At 41.1% G+C, this 13,025-nt stretch overlaps 1 protein-coding gene across 3 annotated transcripts in view; it reads right to left on the reverse strand.

Annotated features, from left to right (window-relative positions):
* Window positions 1-13,025, reverse strand: part of LOC121495445 (zinc finger protein 474) — a 106,418-nt gene that overhangs the window by 15,644 nt on the left and 77,749 nt on the right. For 2 of the 3 annotated variants that reach the window (XM_041762915.1, XM_041762916.1), the window contains one exon: window positions 10,670-11,916. In XM_041762915.1, coding sequence (XP_041618849.1) covers window positions 10,670-11,704 — 1,035 coding nt within the window. In that variant the 5' untranslated portion in view covers window positions 11,705-11,916. Of the gene's footprint in view, window positions 1-3,560; window positions 3,909-10,669; window positions 11,917-13,025 lie in introns of those variants that run through there. The other variant, XM_041762917.1, reaches the window with a different exon arrangement.

A 13,025-nucleotide genomic window follows, 5' to 3' on the forward strand; every position in this document is an offset into this window, starting at 1 on the left:
GCACAGTAACGGTGCAAACCCATAAGATGCCTGCTTGCTGGAGGATGTTTTGCTTCCCCCACTCCTGATCGCTGGCTGTCAAAAACAGGGCGTGTCCTGCCAGAGGCTGAGGGACTGTGCAGCTCTTTGGATGGGTGTCATACCATTGACAGCGTTCCTCTTTCTGCATGACAAAATTAAACAGAAAGAAGTTGGGCCCTCACTGCTGTTTTAGATTTTCCACACTCCTGATTCCTTCCATTAGGGCCAAATAATTGAAATGTCTGTGGTAAGTGCACAAGGCATATCAGAGAAGGCAGAAAGTTTGGATGGAGAAATAAAAGCAAAAGTTTTTCTCCTCCATACTTGTGGGAAAAAGAATAAAATCTCTTTTAGAAATTCTTGTGAACATTCCAATATTGAGAATATCTGACCAAGTAGCAGTTAATAATTACCCGGCACTTTCTAAGTGCCAGGCCTTGTACTAAGCACTTAACAGGTTTTAATGCCAATAATTCACATTATAATCCTCCGGGGGGGACTCAGTGCCCCATTTTACAAATCAGAACACAAGGCACAGAGTAGTGAGTCATTAGTAAAACTTGTTTTCACTCAGACTGGAGCTCTTCCTCCCCTGCCCCTGTGAAGGAGTTGACGAGGGATGATTTGTCAGATACCATCCCGGGTACTATATGGGAGATCTTTCGTTCAGCCTTTCACAGTGGGTACACTGAAGCTTGGAAATTTTAGTAGTTGGCTCAAAGACCTGTGACGTCACTGTTCCTCTATTATCTGATCCCAGGTCTGTCTGATGTTTCTAGAAACAAGGCGGAGGTAAGGTCACCATGTCACCAAAGGTTATCAGAGTATCATTCTCAGTTTATTTGTCCACAGAGTCAGCCACTGGGTGGGATTTGAGAGAAACCAGCAACACTCCTACGTCTATTCTCTTGACTACCTTGAATGTTCATTCCTTTGGAGTGAACACTGTTCTCCCCTCAGATCCTCTTTCCAAAAGCAAATAGTCCTATGAAAGATTTTCCTGTGAAGTATTTTATAGAATCCTCCCAGCCCCTTTCCAACAATATAGAGAGGTGGGATTGGCAGGGACAGACAGGGTGTAGAAAGGCCTAAAAAGGAGAACAAGATCAAAATATGAGACCGGGTCACCGGAGACTCATTTCCCAAAGTCAGAATTTTGCCTGCAGCCATTTAGAGCATAATTTCAACAAACTTGACTGAGAATGAATGTGTATAATTAAGTTTCCATTCCCTCAGGCATGTCATACACATACCGACAAAGTATAAATAGCATTTTAATATATAGGAGTAACAGCACAGCTCAATCTCAAACCTCAACAATTGTAGTTTGATTGTCTGGAAACCACCGGTATTTCACATTTACTTCTAGAGTTTTCAAACAATTCTGCCCAAATGTCACATCTGGAAGGATCATTGTTTGAAATTGAATTGTTTTTGGAAATCACTGGATGCCACGTTAAGGAATTTTCTGACCCAGCCTATATATCGGCCAACTATTAGAGTCTGTTACTTATGATGTAGAGTTTTGTTTTGCGGCTTTTAAATTTTTTTTTTAATTTTTATTTATTTATGATAGTCACAGAGAGAGAGAGAGAGACGCAGAGACACAGGCAGAGGGAGAAGCAGGCTCCATGCACCGGGAGCCTGATGTGGGATTCGATCCCGGGTCTCCAGGATCGCGCCCTGGGCCAAAGACAGGCGCCAAACCGCTGCGCCACCCAGGGATCCCTGTTTTGCGGCTTTTAATGATAAGAAAGACTCAGACAATCATTTGGAAATGCTGCTAATATTCAAGTATCTTCACGTACCTGACTTTTAAAAACTAGCTACTTAGTATTTGGATTATATGCTTGGCATTTGAATTATTGAATTGCTCATCCTGAGATACAAGGCTGAAAAATGTAAGTTAAAGAATAAATTCCACATTGGTTTCTGCTCCCAAAAGGAATATAATTTCTTAGCTGAGGTCGTTCCCCTACCCCCTTTTTCTCACATTTGAGATAAATATTCTTTTGCCCTCAGTGTTTTGAAGGAGATTGGTTGGAAGGTGAGACTTGCCAAATTAGTGTTAAGAATTACCTTCCTTGAAGAAAATGGTGGGAGGATGTCCCTGGTGTTTGGTTCTGGGCTTCTCTGTTTGGCATAATGCCTGACCTCGTGGCCATCAGATGACTTTCAGGTCACAGGTAAAATGAAACATCAAGGTAGAGCAAGAGAGGAAAAACTTACAAACTGAGAAAACCACTTAGTTTTTCCAGCTTTTATAGTTAGAGAGAGAGAAAAAAAAAAGCATAGCTTAGAAACTCTCCGACCTAAAACTTGGAATTTATGCTATTTCCAATGCTTGATTTGTCTCCAACTTATATGCTAAAGGGCCCCCCAGCTCAGAGGAGAGGCCAAAGAAGAATATTAGAATATTGATATATTGAAATATTGCAAACTTACTGAGTTCCTGGGTATATTAGACCCTTCTTCAATTTCTAGGACATTTCTTCCTTGTATGACAACCTCAAAGAGTTAACATTTTTTTAAAGATTATTTATTTGAGAGAGTGAAAGTGAGAGAGATCACAGAGGAAGAGGGGAAAGCAGCCTCCCAGCTGAGCAGAGCCTGATGTGGGACTTGATTCCAGGACCCCAGGATCATTACCTGAGCTAAAGGCAGACGCTTAACCTACTGAGCCACCCAGGTGCTCTGAGGTAAAAATTTGAAAGGGAAGTAGATGTAAGAAGGAGATGAATTATGTAATATAAAGGGAAAGCAAGAGACAGAGTCCTAAGTCAGACCCTCTTGAAGCTCTATATAGGTTGAACTTCTATTCACAGGTTGTATTGCCTTCAGTGAAGTTCTAAGAATCTTGGGGGAGATCTTAGTTGTTGACCTTGGAATTTGGATTTCTGAGAACTGGGTACATCCATTCAGTCATTACTCAAAGATTTACTAAGTTTTTGCAGCTAGAAAACATGAATATCTGCTTGGGGCTGGAAGCAGGGAGTGGAGGGACAGGGAGAAACAAGAACATGAAGACAAATGAAATTATTTAAGCTGTATTAATAATTCTTTGAGACTGTGGCATCTTGTAGCTTTGTTCATTTTAGGCCTGAAAAATATTGGAATTTATTATATGTGATACTCTCCTCTCACAAAAGTTATAGTCAGTATATCTGTTTCTATAGGAGCAGAAAGCCACATATTGGAGCACCAGTGCAATGACTATCTAATATTGCTTTGGTCTTGGGACTCTGAAGGAGGTAACTCTGTCATGTTCTCTCCTATCACATATACAATTGCGATTTGAAGCTGATTTAAAAAAATAATTATGTTAAACTGTCATTTGTACAGAGGAGCATTACTCTTCACATTTTCATATTTGGAAGTGATACATCAATTTCACTGGTGATGCAGTTGCTCTAAAATTTGTAACTACTCCCCTCACACACACACACTACACACATAGTCCACACAGGCAATATACACGCACAAATGCCTTTGGGCTGGCTTCTAGAACCAAGAATGCAGAAGAGAACTGGTGTGGTTACCTTACAGTTGTGCTTGGTACACCTGAGAGCCATGGGATCCAAGCATGCTTCCCTGATATGCAGGCATGGTTGGCACCAAGGAAAGATGAAGACATGGCACACGGAGCTGGACATTAGTAGTTCAAATGTCAGCATCATCAGGGGGCAGTTTGTGAGGTCAATACTGGTCTCATGACATCAACACAGCTGAGGTGAATTGGGCCCACTGAAAGGGATTATAAAAGTGAGAACCCCCAGAAGGATCCCACTGAATGTTCTATCTACCATCTCCAAAGACTTCCAAGCCAGTCTTGTGTTTGGGAATCATAGAGGCAAATGGTTCCAGGAGCTTTAGTCTTGATTTGTGTCTTGATGAAGACACAAATGACCAAGTAGACTTAAAAATAACCTTTTTCTCCCTATGCCTCTCTTTTCTATCAGATAGGCTTGATAAGCTTGACTGGCATTTCATTAAGAACATATGAGGTATAAGTAAACAGATCAAAGTTGGCTCATCTTCCCATTAACAGCCTAAAACTTGCCTTATCTGCATGCAACCTCCTCTGGACATTGTGCAGGTATGAAATCCCGCCCTCCCAGTGTGCTAGGATCCCACCCACTGCTGTGTGTTTCTTCTCCAGGCTTCACACTTTGCCCTATGACCTCTCCTGTTTCTTCAACCTCCCTCGCTGCACTGAATCAGGATTCTAAACACTCACATATGATCTGGAGGTTCCCATCTTCTAAAGAAGCCTCTCTTAACCCAACATCTCTATTTCTAACTTACTCATTATTTCTCTCCTGGTCTTCAAAGCCAAACTTCTCAAAACACATCCTACTGTTATTGGTTCTAGGTAGTTTCACCGTAAGTATTTTTTGCAAGCATATATTTTTTGCTGCATAACTAATTGGCTGTAAGACAATTTTGCCATAAGAGATAAAATAATGAAAAACAAAAGAAGAAACAGTAAAATGGACATAATGAAGCATAAAAAGTAATAAAATTATTCATTTCTTCCTTCATTAAAAAAGGTATCAGTTTTCCAAATACGAGGATGCATATTTGAAACTGAGCTTTGCATTGCATTGTGAAAGCCTTCTATACTGTTCATTCTTGGTATATTGTCACATAGTCTGTCTATAGATGTTCCAAAGTTCTATGGGAAACATGGAAGAAATGCTAACACTCTGATGCATTTGTTGCTGGGTTTGTTATTATTGTCACTGATACATTATCATTTTCTGGTATGGTATAATGCACAGTCTGGCTTCACACTCTCTTCTTTCACACTTCAAATAAGTTTTATCACCCTATTTTCTATCAAGTCTACATATGGTGTTGTTATTCACTATTTTAAGATCATCACATCTATTCGTCACCATACAGAGTTTTATGAGGGCTAGGTAAGATTTATGTAATATAAAAATTGGAACTTTGTCAAGGAAGAAATGAAACCAAACTATTAACCAGTTATTTTGTCTTTTACAGCCAATTAGTTATGTAGTAAGAACGTTTGCAGCAAAATGCTTGGGGCAAAGATGTCTGTGGCAAAGATACTCATGGCAAAAATACTGGACATGATTTTCATCATCCACACATTGCGGAACTGCCACCACTACACAGAATGTGTCCTTTCCAAGGTTATGAAACTCAATCCACATTGACAAGTTGAATAGGTATTTTTTTTTACCTTTATCCTACTCCACCTCCCAGTATCCCACACTGCTTTCTACACTCTTGTGTGTGACATTTTCTGCAGTGTTTCCAGGCTCTCATTCTCCAGCTCCTCCTCCTCTAACCGCTAAATCATGTAATGCCTTAGGGCTCAGCCTGTGTCCCTTTTCCAACCCAGTACTCATTCTGATGACTTTATGTATATATTAATAATGCACAAATATATGTCCCAGTCCAATCTTCTCTTTTGAGACCCAGACTTATATATTCAGCCTGACTTAACCACTTAGATATCTCATCAGCACTTTGAATTTGCTGTGTGTATGAAGGAACTACTGGTCTTAACCTCCAAGATCTTCCTCTGTCTCCATTCTTGCCATCTTAGAAAATGACACCAGAGCACTTGCTCGAGCTAGAAGTCTGAGAGTCATGCTCTTCCTCTCCTCACAACTTCACATCCCAACTACCACCAAATTCTGTCCAATATTCCTCATCTCTGTCTTTGCTACCAACATCCTTGGCCAAGCTTTCATCTGTTTTCAGCTGGATGCCTGCAAGAATCACACAACTGATAACCTACATCCACTGGGCAGCTTCAGGGACTATGTTGTTTCTTCAGCCACATCTTGTGTGCCTGTCACCCCCTTCATCAGGCTCTGACTAACCTATCTTTGGCCAGAATGTCTCTTCCTCTTACCATTCCCTTCTCCCCACATCTTTACTCTTGGTTAATTCTTTCTTACCCATCACATCTCAGCTGCAATGTCACTTCCTTCCAGAGGTTTTCTCTAACTAAGATCCTGAATGTCAACCTCTCATCATTAGACACTATCATATCAAATTTGGAATTCTATATTTATTTATATTTCCTATTTCCTCCATAAGAATAAAAACTCCATAAGATCAGGAAGTGTATCTTCTTTATGACTCTATATATAGTACTCAGTCGAATACCTAACAATAAATATTTGCTGAATAAATACACTTCTGTCCTCTGTCTTCTTAACACTTATACTCTTTTTGTATCCCACACATGCCATGTCTCTTAGACTTGAAATGATAGGGTCTTTGGAATTAGATCTGGTTCTGACACCCACTACCAAACTCACTATGTTGTTTAACCTCAATCTCCACAGATAGAAAGTGGGAAAATTTTATCTGTTATGGCAATATTATGGAATATTAAAATGAGATCATGCACATATAGTGCTGATCATAAGGGAACTCAACAACAAAAAAAATCAGTTTCCTTTCTTCCATGCCTTCTTATAAACTCTAAATACTTTTGACCCCATAGATACAAATGTGCAAACACACTTGAAAAGGTGAGAACATGCATCCTTCCCTTCTGAGTCTTTCTGATGGTGACATGCCCATTTAGAGTTTTGCCTTTAGAGAATAAGTTACTTAGCCACAGAACAGCATTAACAATGTTAAAGCAAATATATAGCTGTCGATCTAAATAACTGCAGTGTGTATTATATGGGCACTTTCTCAAATATATTTGGAGGTAACAGGAGATTTTTGACAGCATACAGACCATACTTTAAAAGAAAACAGTAGATGGCAGCACCAGATGCTAGAGATGTGTCTGGTGGGATTTTTTTAGCTCAAATCTAAACATCTAGGATGCCAAAGGTAACTTAAAACTAGATTCAGAGAGAATCATTTATAAAAAAAAAAAAAGATAATTTCCCTAAATAAAAACATGCCTGCTTTGTAATATAGTATGGGATTTTTAGGAACAATGTTTCACATTGTATAAGCAAAATTCCAAGAAAATAACCACATGCATTATCTAATAAAAGGTAATGAGACAAAGCTTCATTTTGGTTTGTCATTACATTTAATTAACTACTGATCTGTGTTCCAATTAGCCAGAAATGACCTGAAATCCAAGAATAAAAGATGATTGGCTTATAGGAAAGGGCAACATTTTCCCCAAATATTAAATGCAGGCATTAAAATTTATTCACTCATATCAAGATAAGGAGTAATAATGCCCTTTATTACTATACTCCTGAGCATCACTTAGGCAATTGTTTATTAAAATGTTTACTGAAATAGTAGGCTTACTAAAGAGACTAGAATTTAATAGATTACATAAATGCAATATTAACACTTAAAATGTTAATCTGTGCATACCTGTATTATGCATCCAAATTTCCTCTGGACTTATCACCACTTTTATTTATTTAGAAAAATATTTATTTATTCATGAGAGACAGAGAGAGGCAGAGACATAGGCAGAGGGAGACACAGGCTCCTCGCGAGGAGGCTGGGTATGGGACTCCATCCCAGGATCCTGGGATTACACCCTGAGCTGAAGGCTGACGCTCAACCACTGAGCCACCTAGGTGTCCCTTATCACTACTTTTAAATTCTTGCTTAGGTGGATATTGCTTACACAGGTTTTCCCTTTTTTTGGAGGAAAGAAAGAATGATTCAGCTCCTGATACTATCTAATGCAGATGCAGTGACCCCAGGGCAGTCACACCTTTGAAATAAAGATCTTCACTTCCTCTGCTTAGCATCCTTCACAGCTTGCCTGCGAGATCAGAAAGGGTACATTCAGGCCTATATTCTGGAAGAGAAGCAACAGGATAATTCGAGCGCATACGGTGGTTCATTGGGCAAAGCAGAGTGAAAGCAAAATGCCCACAGATGTCTCGGAGAAGAACTTGTCTCAGGAGGTATTTATTTGTGTGCAGATTTGATTGAAGGGTAACAGGAGCCCCTGTGTCATAAGAGAATGAGCCAGTCTATGTTGGAGGAACATTCTGAGTGGGGAGGGCAATTCACTCTGCCAGCAAGACTTAGTCATTGTTGCCCAACTGGAGTGAATTGTTTTCCAAGCACTATGATCATGGTTCTGAAAATACTTTTCCTCACCTGAATTCTCTACGAGATTGAACCCCCGAGAGCATTAGGCATGATTGGTGATTCCGATCAAGGATTCTAGAAGGAAATTGCTCTGATTGACAAGAGAAGAAGCATATATCTGAGCTGTGAAAAGAATGGCTGTGTGTCCTAGCCAAAAGTTGGCTGTCACAGGCAGATGAAATATTGAAATCTAATAGTGCACAAAGCAGAGATCTTCATGAGAAGTGGATTATTTCCCATAGTGTCTAAACTTTGAATGATACAAATAAATTGTACTACCTAAATTTTAAATGACACAAAGAAAAACAGCCATAGATCAAATGGTTACTGAAAGAGAAAACCATACTACCTGGGAGAGGTTTCCTGCTGAAAACACTATGGAATGGCAAATATCTTTCCTAGGGAAGAAATAAAGTCCATGCCTCTCTGATGCCTGCCACTGTTGTCCATTTTAATTAATGCAAGCTTGCTTTAAGTCTGGCAGCTAAAGGGACCCTATATTGGATGACCTTCCTAGGCCCTCCACGAAAGCCTGTGTGATCCCCAAACAGGCCAGCACATATCCAACAGCACTGAGAGCCAGTTTCTCACTGACATGCGCCTTCCCAGGCCTGGGAGCAGGGTTGGTTGTGCTGTGACAGAGCCACGTCCCCTAGATGCCCCTGTTCTGATAGAAGTCCACTACTTTGATCTAAATGCCCAAGTCACCGAGGGCCATCGCTGACCTCTCCCTCTGACATCTCCCCTCCAGATGCCTGGGTGAGTCAGGAAGTGTCTTCCTGTGAAGCCAGGGGCCCAGGCCAGCCTTCTTTAGCAGTCGTGACTGAGTGGGAACACGCCGTGCTCAGCCTGCTGGCACAAAGTATGTGTTATAACAAAAAGCACAAGAATCCTGACCACACTCTTCCCTATCTCGAGATCTGTACTTAGAACATGTGAAGCAAATGCATACAATCAGGAAACAGGGCGGCAAGTCAGAGAGCTAACGGACTTGCTGATTTGCGGCTCCGAGCCATGGAGTCTTGTGTTCTCTGAATCCAGACCCCACACGTTTTGGAAGAAAAGCAACAGCCAGAAGATGGGAAAAACAGATCATGTTTATGAGACCAGCCTGCAGCTCATGCCACATTTAAGAGTTTGGGTTTTGATTTTAGCACAGAAACTAGCCATTCTTGCTTCAGTGTGCATCAGAAAACTTGCCCAGTATCTCTCAGTCTGATTCTTTGGCTTTAGGATCATTGTCTTGGAATCTTCTAAACCAGTACATTTCTAGTCATTTCATTTTAAACATGAAAGTTAGGAAAAAGTACTAGAAGTTTGCCAATGTAATGCAACAAAAAAGCAAGGAAGAAAAGTTGCATTAAAAATAAAGGCTGCTTCCTGTTCCCCAAACTTAGTCCTTCTGGTTAGCTCTTTTAGAATGGCTTGGGTAACTTCAGTTTCCCCAAGCAGTCCATTTAAAGGCAGGGGCGCCTGGTTGGCTCAGTCAGGAAAGAATGTGACTCAATCTCAGGATCGTGAGTTCGAGACCCACATCGGGAATGGCACCTACTCTAAAAAAAAAAAGAAAAGAAAGAAAGAAAAAGAATCCCTACAGGATTTGCTTTAGATAGCCAACCATAGAGAAAAGATTTTGACCACTTCCTATTTCTCATGATTTGACATTCTGTAAGGAATGACACAAAACAGTGCATCCACGTCCTGTGCTTCTTGGCAGGACAAAGCACATGGACCACATCGTGTGGATAGCCACCCTCATAAGCATTCTTCCCCAGTTGTAGTTGATGGTGAACCTTCAGGTAAACAATACTTCACCATACCAGTTGGAGACCCATGGAGTCATGCTTATTCACAGGTGCCCAAGTGGGGAGCAGCGCCTCGGGTCCAAACCAAACACAGGGCACAGAGCAACAGTTCTGAGTGCTGCCCAAAACCATGAATCTGCACCTCTTTGCTTTGGAGTATGCCCCGGGGCTAATCTCCCACATATCATAATCATGGAAGTGTTAAAAGAAAACATGCTGTATCTGAAGAGCACATCTATTTCTGTAAGCGCTCTACTGCTTAATTGTTGATAAAGTCATTTGGGGTTTTTGACATAGATTCTATTTTAGTAAGATAAACTCAGCATAACGTGGTGTTGCCAAAAATGAATTCCTAAGGTAGATGACTAAAATAAACTGGTAATAAATATTGGCTGTTGGAATGGGAATTATATCTCTGCAATGTAGACACAGCATTAATGACTCATTTTCAAATAACAGACTCTCTCCCAAGGATTATTGGTATGAGGAATCAGGGAAGAAAGACGTCCATCTCTCTTTTAGACAGCAGAATAGAAGATGGCAATAAACCTACCAGGCAGGGATGTTCTTATATCTACTTTGTCAACAGAGATATAGGGCCCAACAGGGGTCAGCTTGGATAGGCTGCAATGAGGCAGACATTTGGCATTGAAAGAAACCATCTTAGGGGTGGAGGTAGCTGAGTCTGGGGATAGTTTTCTCTCAATCCCTTGGAGGTAGAATGTACCCCCAGGTCCACCCAATGCATCTCATGTGGCATGAATTACCTTATCAGTCACAGTGGGTGCTGCCATATTCCTTGGTTGCTTGGAATTAGTGGACTCTTTTAGGCCACCTTTACTCCCTAAAGTCAAATTCTGAATTTTTTGCCCACTAGGTTGAGCTTTACAGCTTCTCTGGTGTACTGGAAGGCGGTCTGGGGCAAAGGTCCGGCGGCAATTTGGACAGGGCACCAGCTGTGCTTGAGTTGACCCTTCTTGGTTGGACAGTCCAGTTGAAAGTTGCTGGGGCTTCTGTGGGAGTGGTCGGCGATGCTCCCTGGGGAGCCGGTCATTTTCTACTTTCCACTTTTCCAGGCATTTGGGCTCATGAATGGGAAGGGACAGAGTGCCAAATTCCCTACCACAAATGTAGCAGATGAGAGTCTTTGGTCGAGCTGGGATGCCACTAGAAGCTTTCTTGGGACCAGCAGGATCATCAGAACTGGTGGGGTTTGGTGCTCTGGGCCTATCAACCTTTAGCTTGCAGCTTCTCTGGTGAACAAGAAGGCTATCTGGCAAGAATGTGCGGCCACAGGATTCGCAGGGCAGCAGCTGAGCTTGGAAACTATGGTATGCTGCCTCATTCACTGCCTGAAGATTATAGGACCCAGTGCCCCCAAGAGGCTGTGGTTTGGAGGGTTCTGGCCTTCTCAGGTGCTTGGGCAATTTGCTATTTTCAATCCGCCACTTCTCCAAGCACTGAGGTTCATGAATGGCAATTGATTGTGACCCAAATTCTCGGCCACAGATATAGCACACCCGGAATCCAGGCCTGCGGGAGGGGATCACTGGGGGGCTGGGCTGACCTTCTGACATAATTCTCCAACTAGACCGTTTTGAGAGTATCACTGTTCCAGGTCTCATTTTCTGAGGTCCTGTCTTTATTTTTCTAGCAAGACTGACATGCTCTGTTTCTGGCAAAAGGCTAGAATGGGAGTCACTACATAGAATGGCTTGGTTGATAAGGAAGGTGGGTTCTTTAGAATGGTGGAAAGTCTGTTGCAATTTGTTGCAAACCCTTTTCTCCTTTCCTGTTTCCATTAACAAGCAAGTCTTTCTCTATGCTTGCTCTGATTTCAGGCCAGATTCCTTTTGGGATTCTGCTCAGAATGAAGGTTAGTCAGGTTGGCTGTCCTGGGGTTCCACATTGTTGCCAACTCCTTAGACCCAAAGACCATGACTCAGAGCTTCATTGCAGGGCAGCAGTCTGGAATGCTGGAAAGTCCTCATTAAACCTCAGATGTCTCCAAGATCTGTGGGGGAAACATAAATTAAGAACTTATTACACACACACACACACACACACACACACACACACACACACACACTTTTTAGATTGTAAGTTGATAAAGAACAGTCATTTTCTTTTTTTGACCTAGTATCCCCTTTGGCTAGATAGTAACTAGCACATAAAATTTTTTCAGCAAATGTTGAAATAAACGTGAAAAAAATTTCCACTATGAATTGCACTATTACTATATTTAAAGTCGTGTTCTGCCCAAAGAAAGATCGACAATTACAGTATATCATAGACACATGCGGCATAAACTTACAGAGGCATGGTGGTAAGATCACAGAAGACAGAACTAGAAACTATGACAATGAGATTAATAAAACTGCAGATAATGTCAAAAGACCTTCTTCCTTTTTTTAAAAAAAAATTATTTATTTATTCATGAGAGAGAGAGAGAGAGAGAGAGAGAGAGGCAGAGACACAGGCAGAGGGAGAAGCAGGCTCCATGCAGGGAGCCTGATGTGGGACTTGATCCCAGGACCTCAGGATCACGCCCCGGGCCAAAGGCAGGAGCTAAACCACTGAACCACCCAGGGATCCCTAAAAAGACCTTTTTCCATTCCCTTAGGGATTCTTAGCTTTAAAAATTTTTTTTAATTTAAATTCAATTAATTAACATAATGTATTATTGGTTTCAGAAGTAGAGGACAGTGATCCCTCAGTCTTATATAACACTTGGTGGTCATTATTACATCACGTGCCCTCCTTAATGCCCATCATCCAGTTACCTGTCCCCCTGCTGACCTCCCCTCCAACAACCTTCAGTTTGTTTCCTAGCCTTTTAGTGCCATGATCCTTTTGACAGTTCTCTGAAGCCTATTATTTTAAAGGTAAACAATAAAAATCTTACTATCACAAGTGAAACTAATTTAATTGAAATAGTTAATCAAATATCTTTAGTTGCAATATATATTTTATTCGAGTTATAGTAATATGCCATACCTAATGAATGCCCCTTAGCCTAAAGTTAAAAGCCCCTGCAGAAGGAATTCAATAGTGAATATAATGAGGATTGTCAGGAAACCCCACAGAGAGGGTAAACTTCATATAACCTACCATGTATCCACT

Source organism: Vulpes lagopus, chromosome 7, assembly GCF_018345385.1.
Source record: "Vulpes lagopus strain Blue_001 chromosome 7, ASM1834538v1, whole genome shotgun sequence".
NCBI lineage: Eukaryota > Metazoa > Chordata > Mammalia > Carnivora > Canidae > Vulpes > Vulpes lagopus.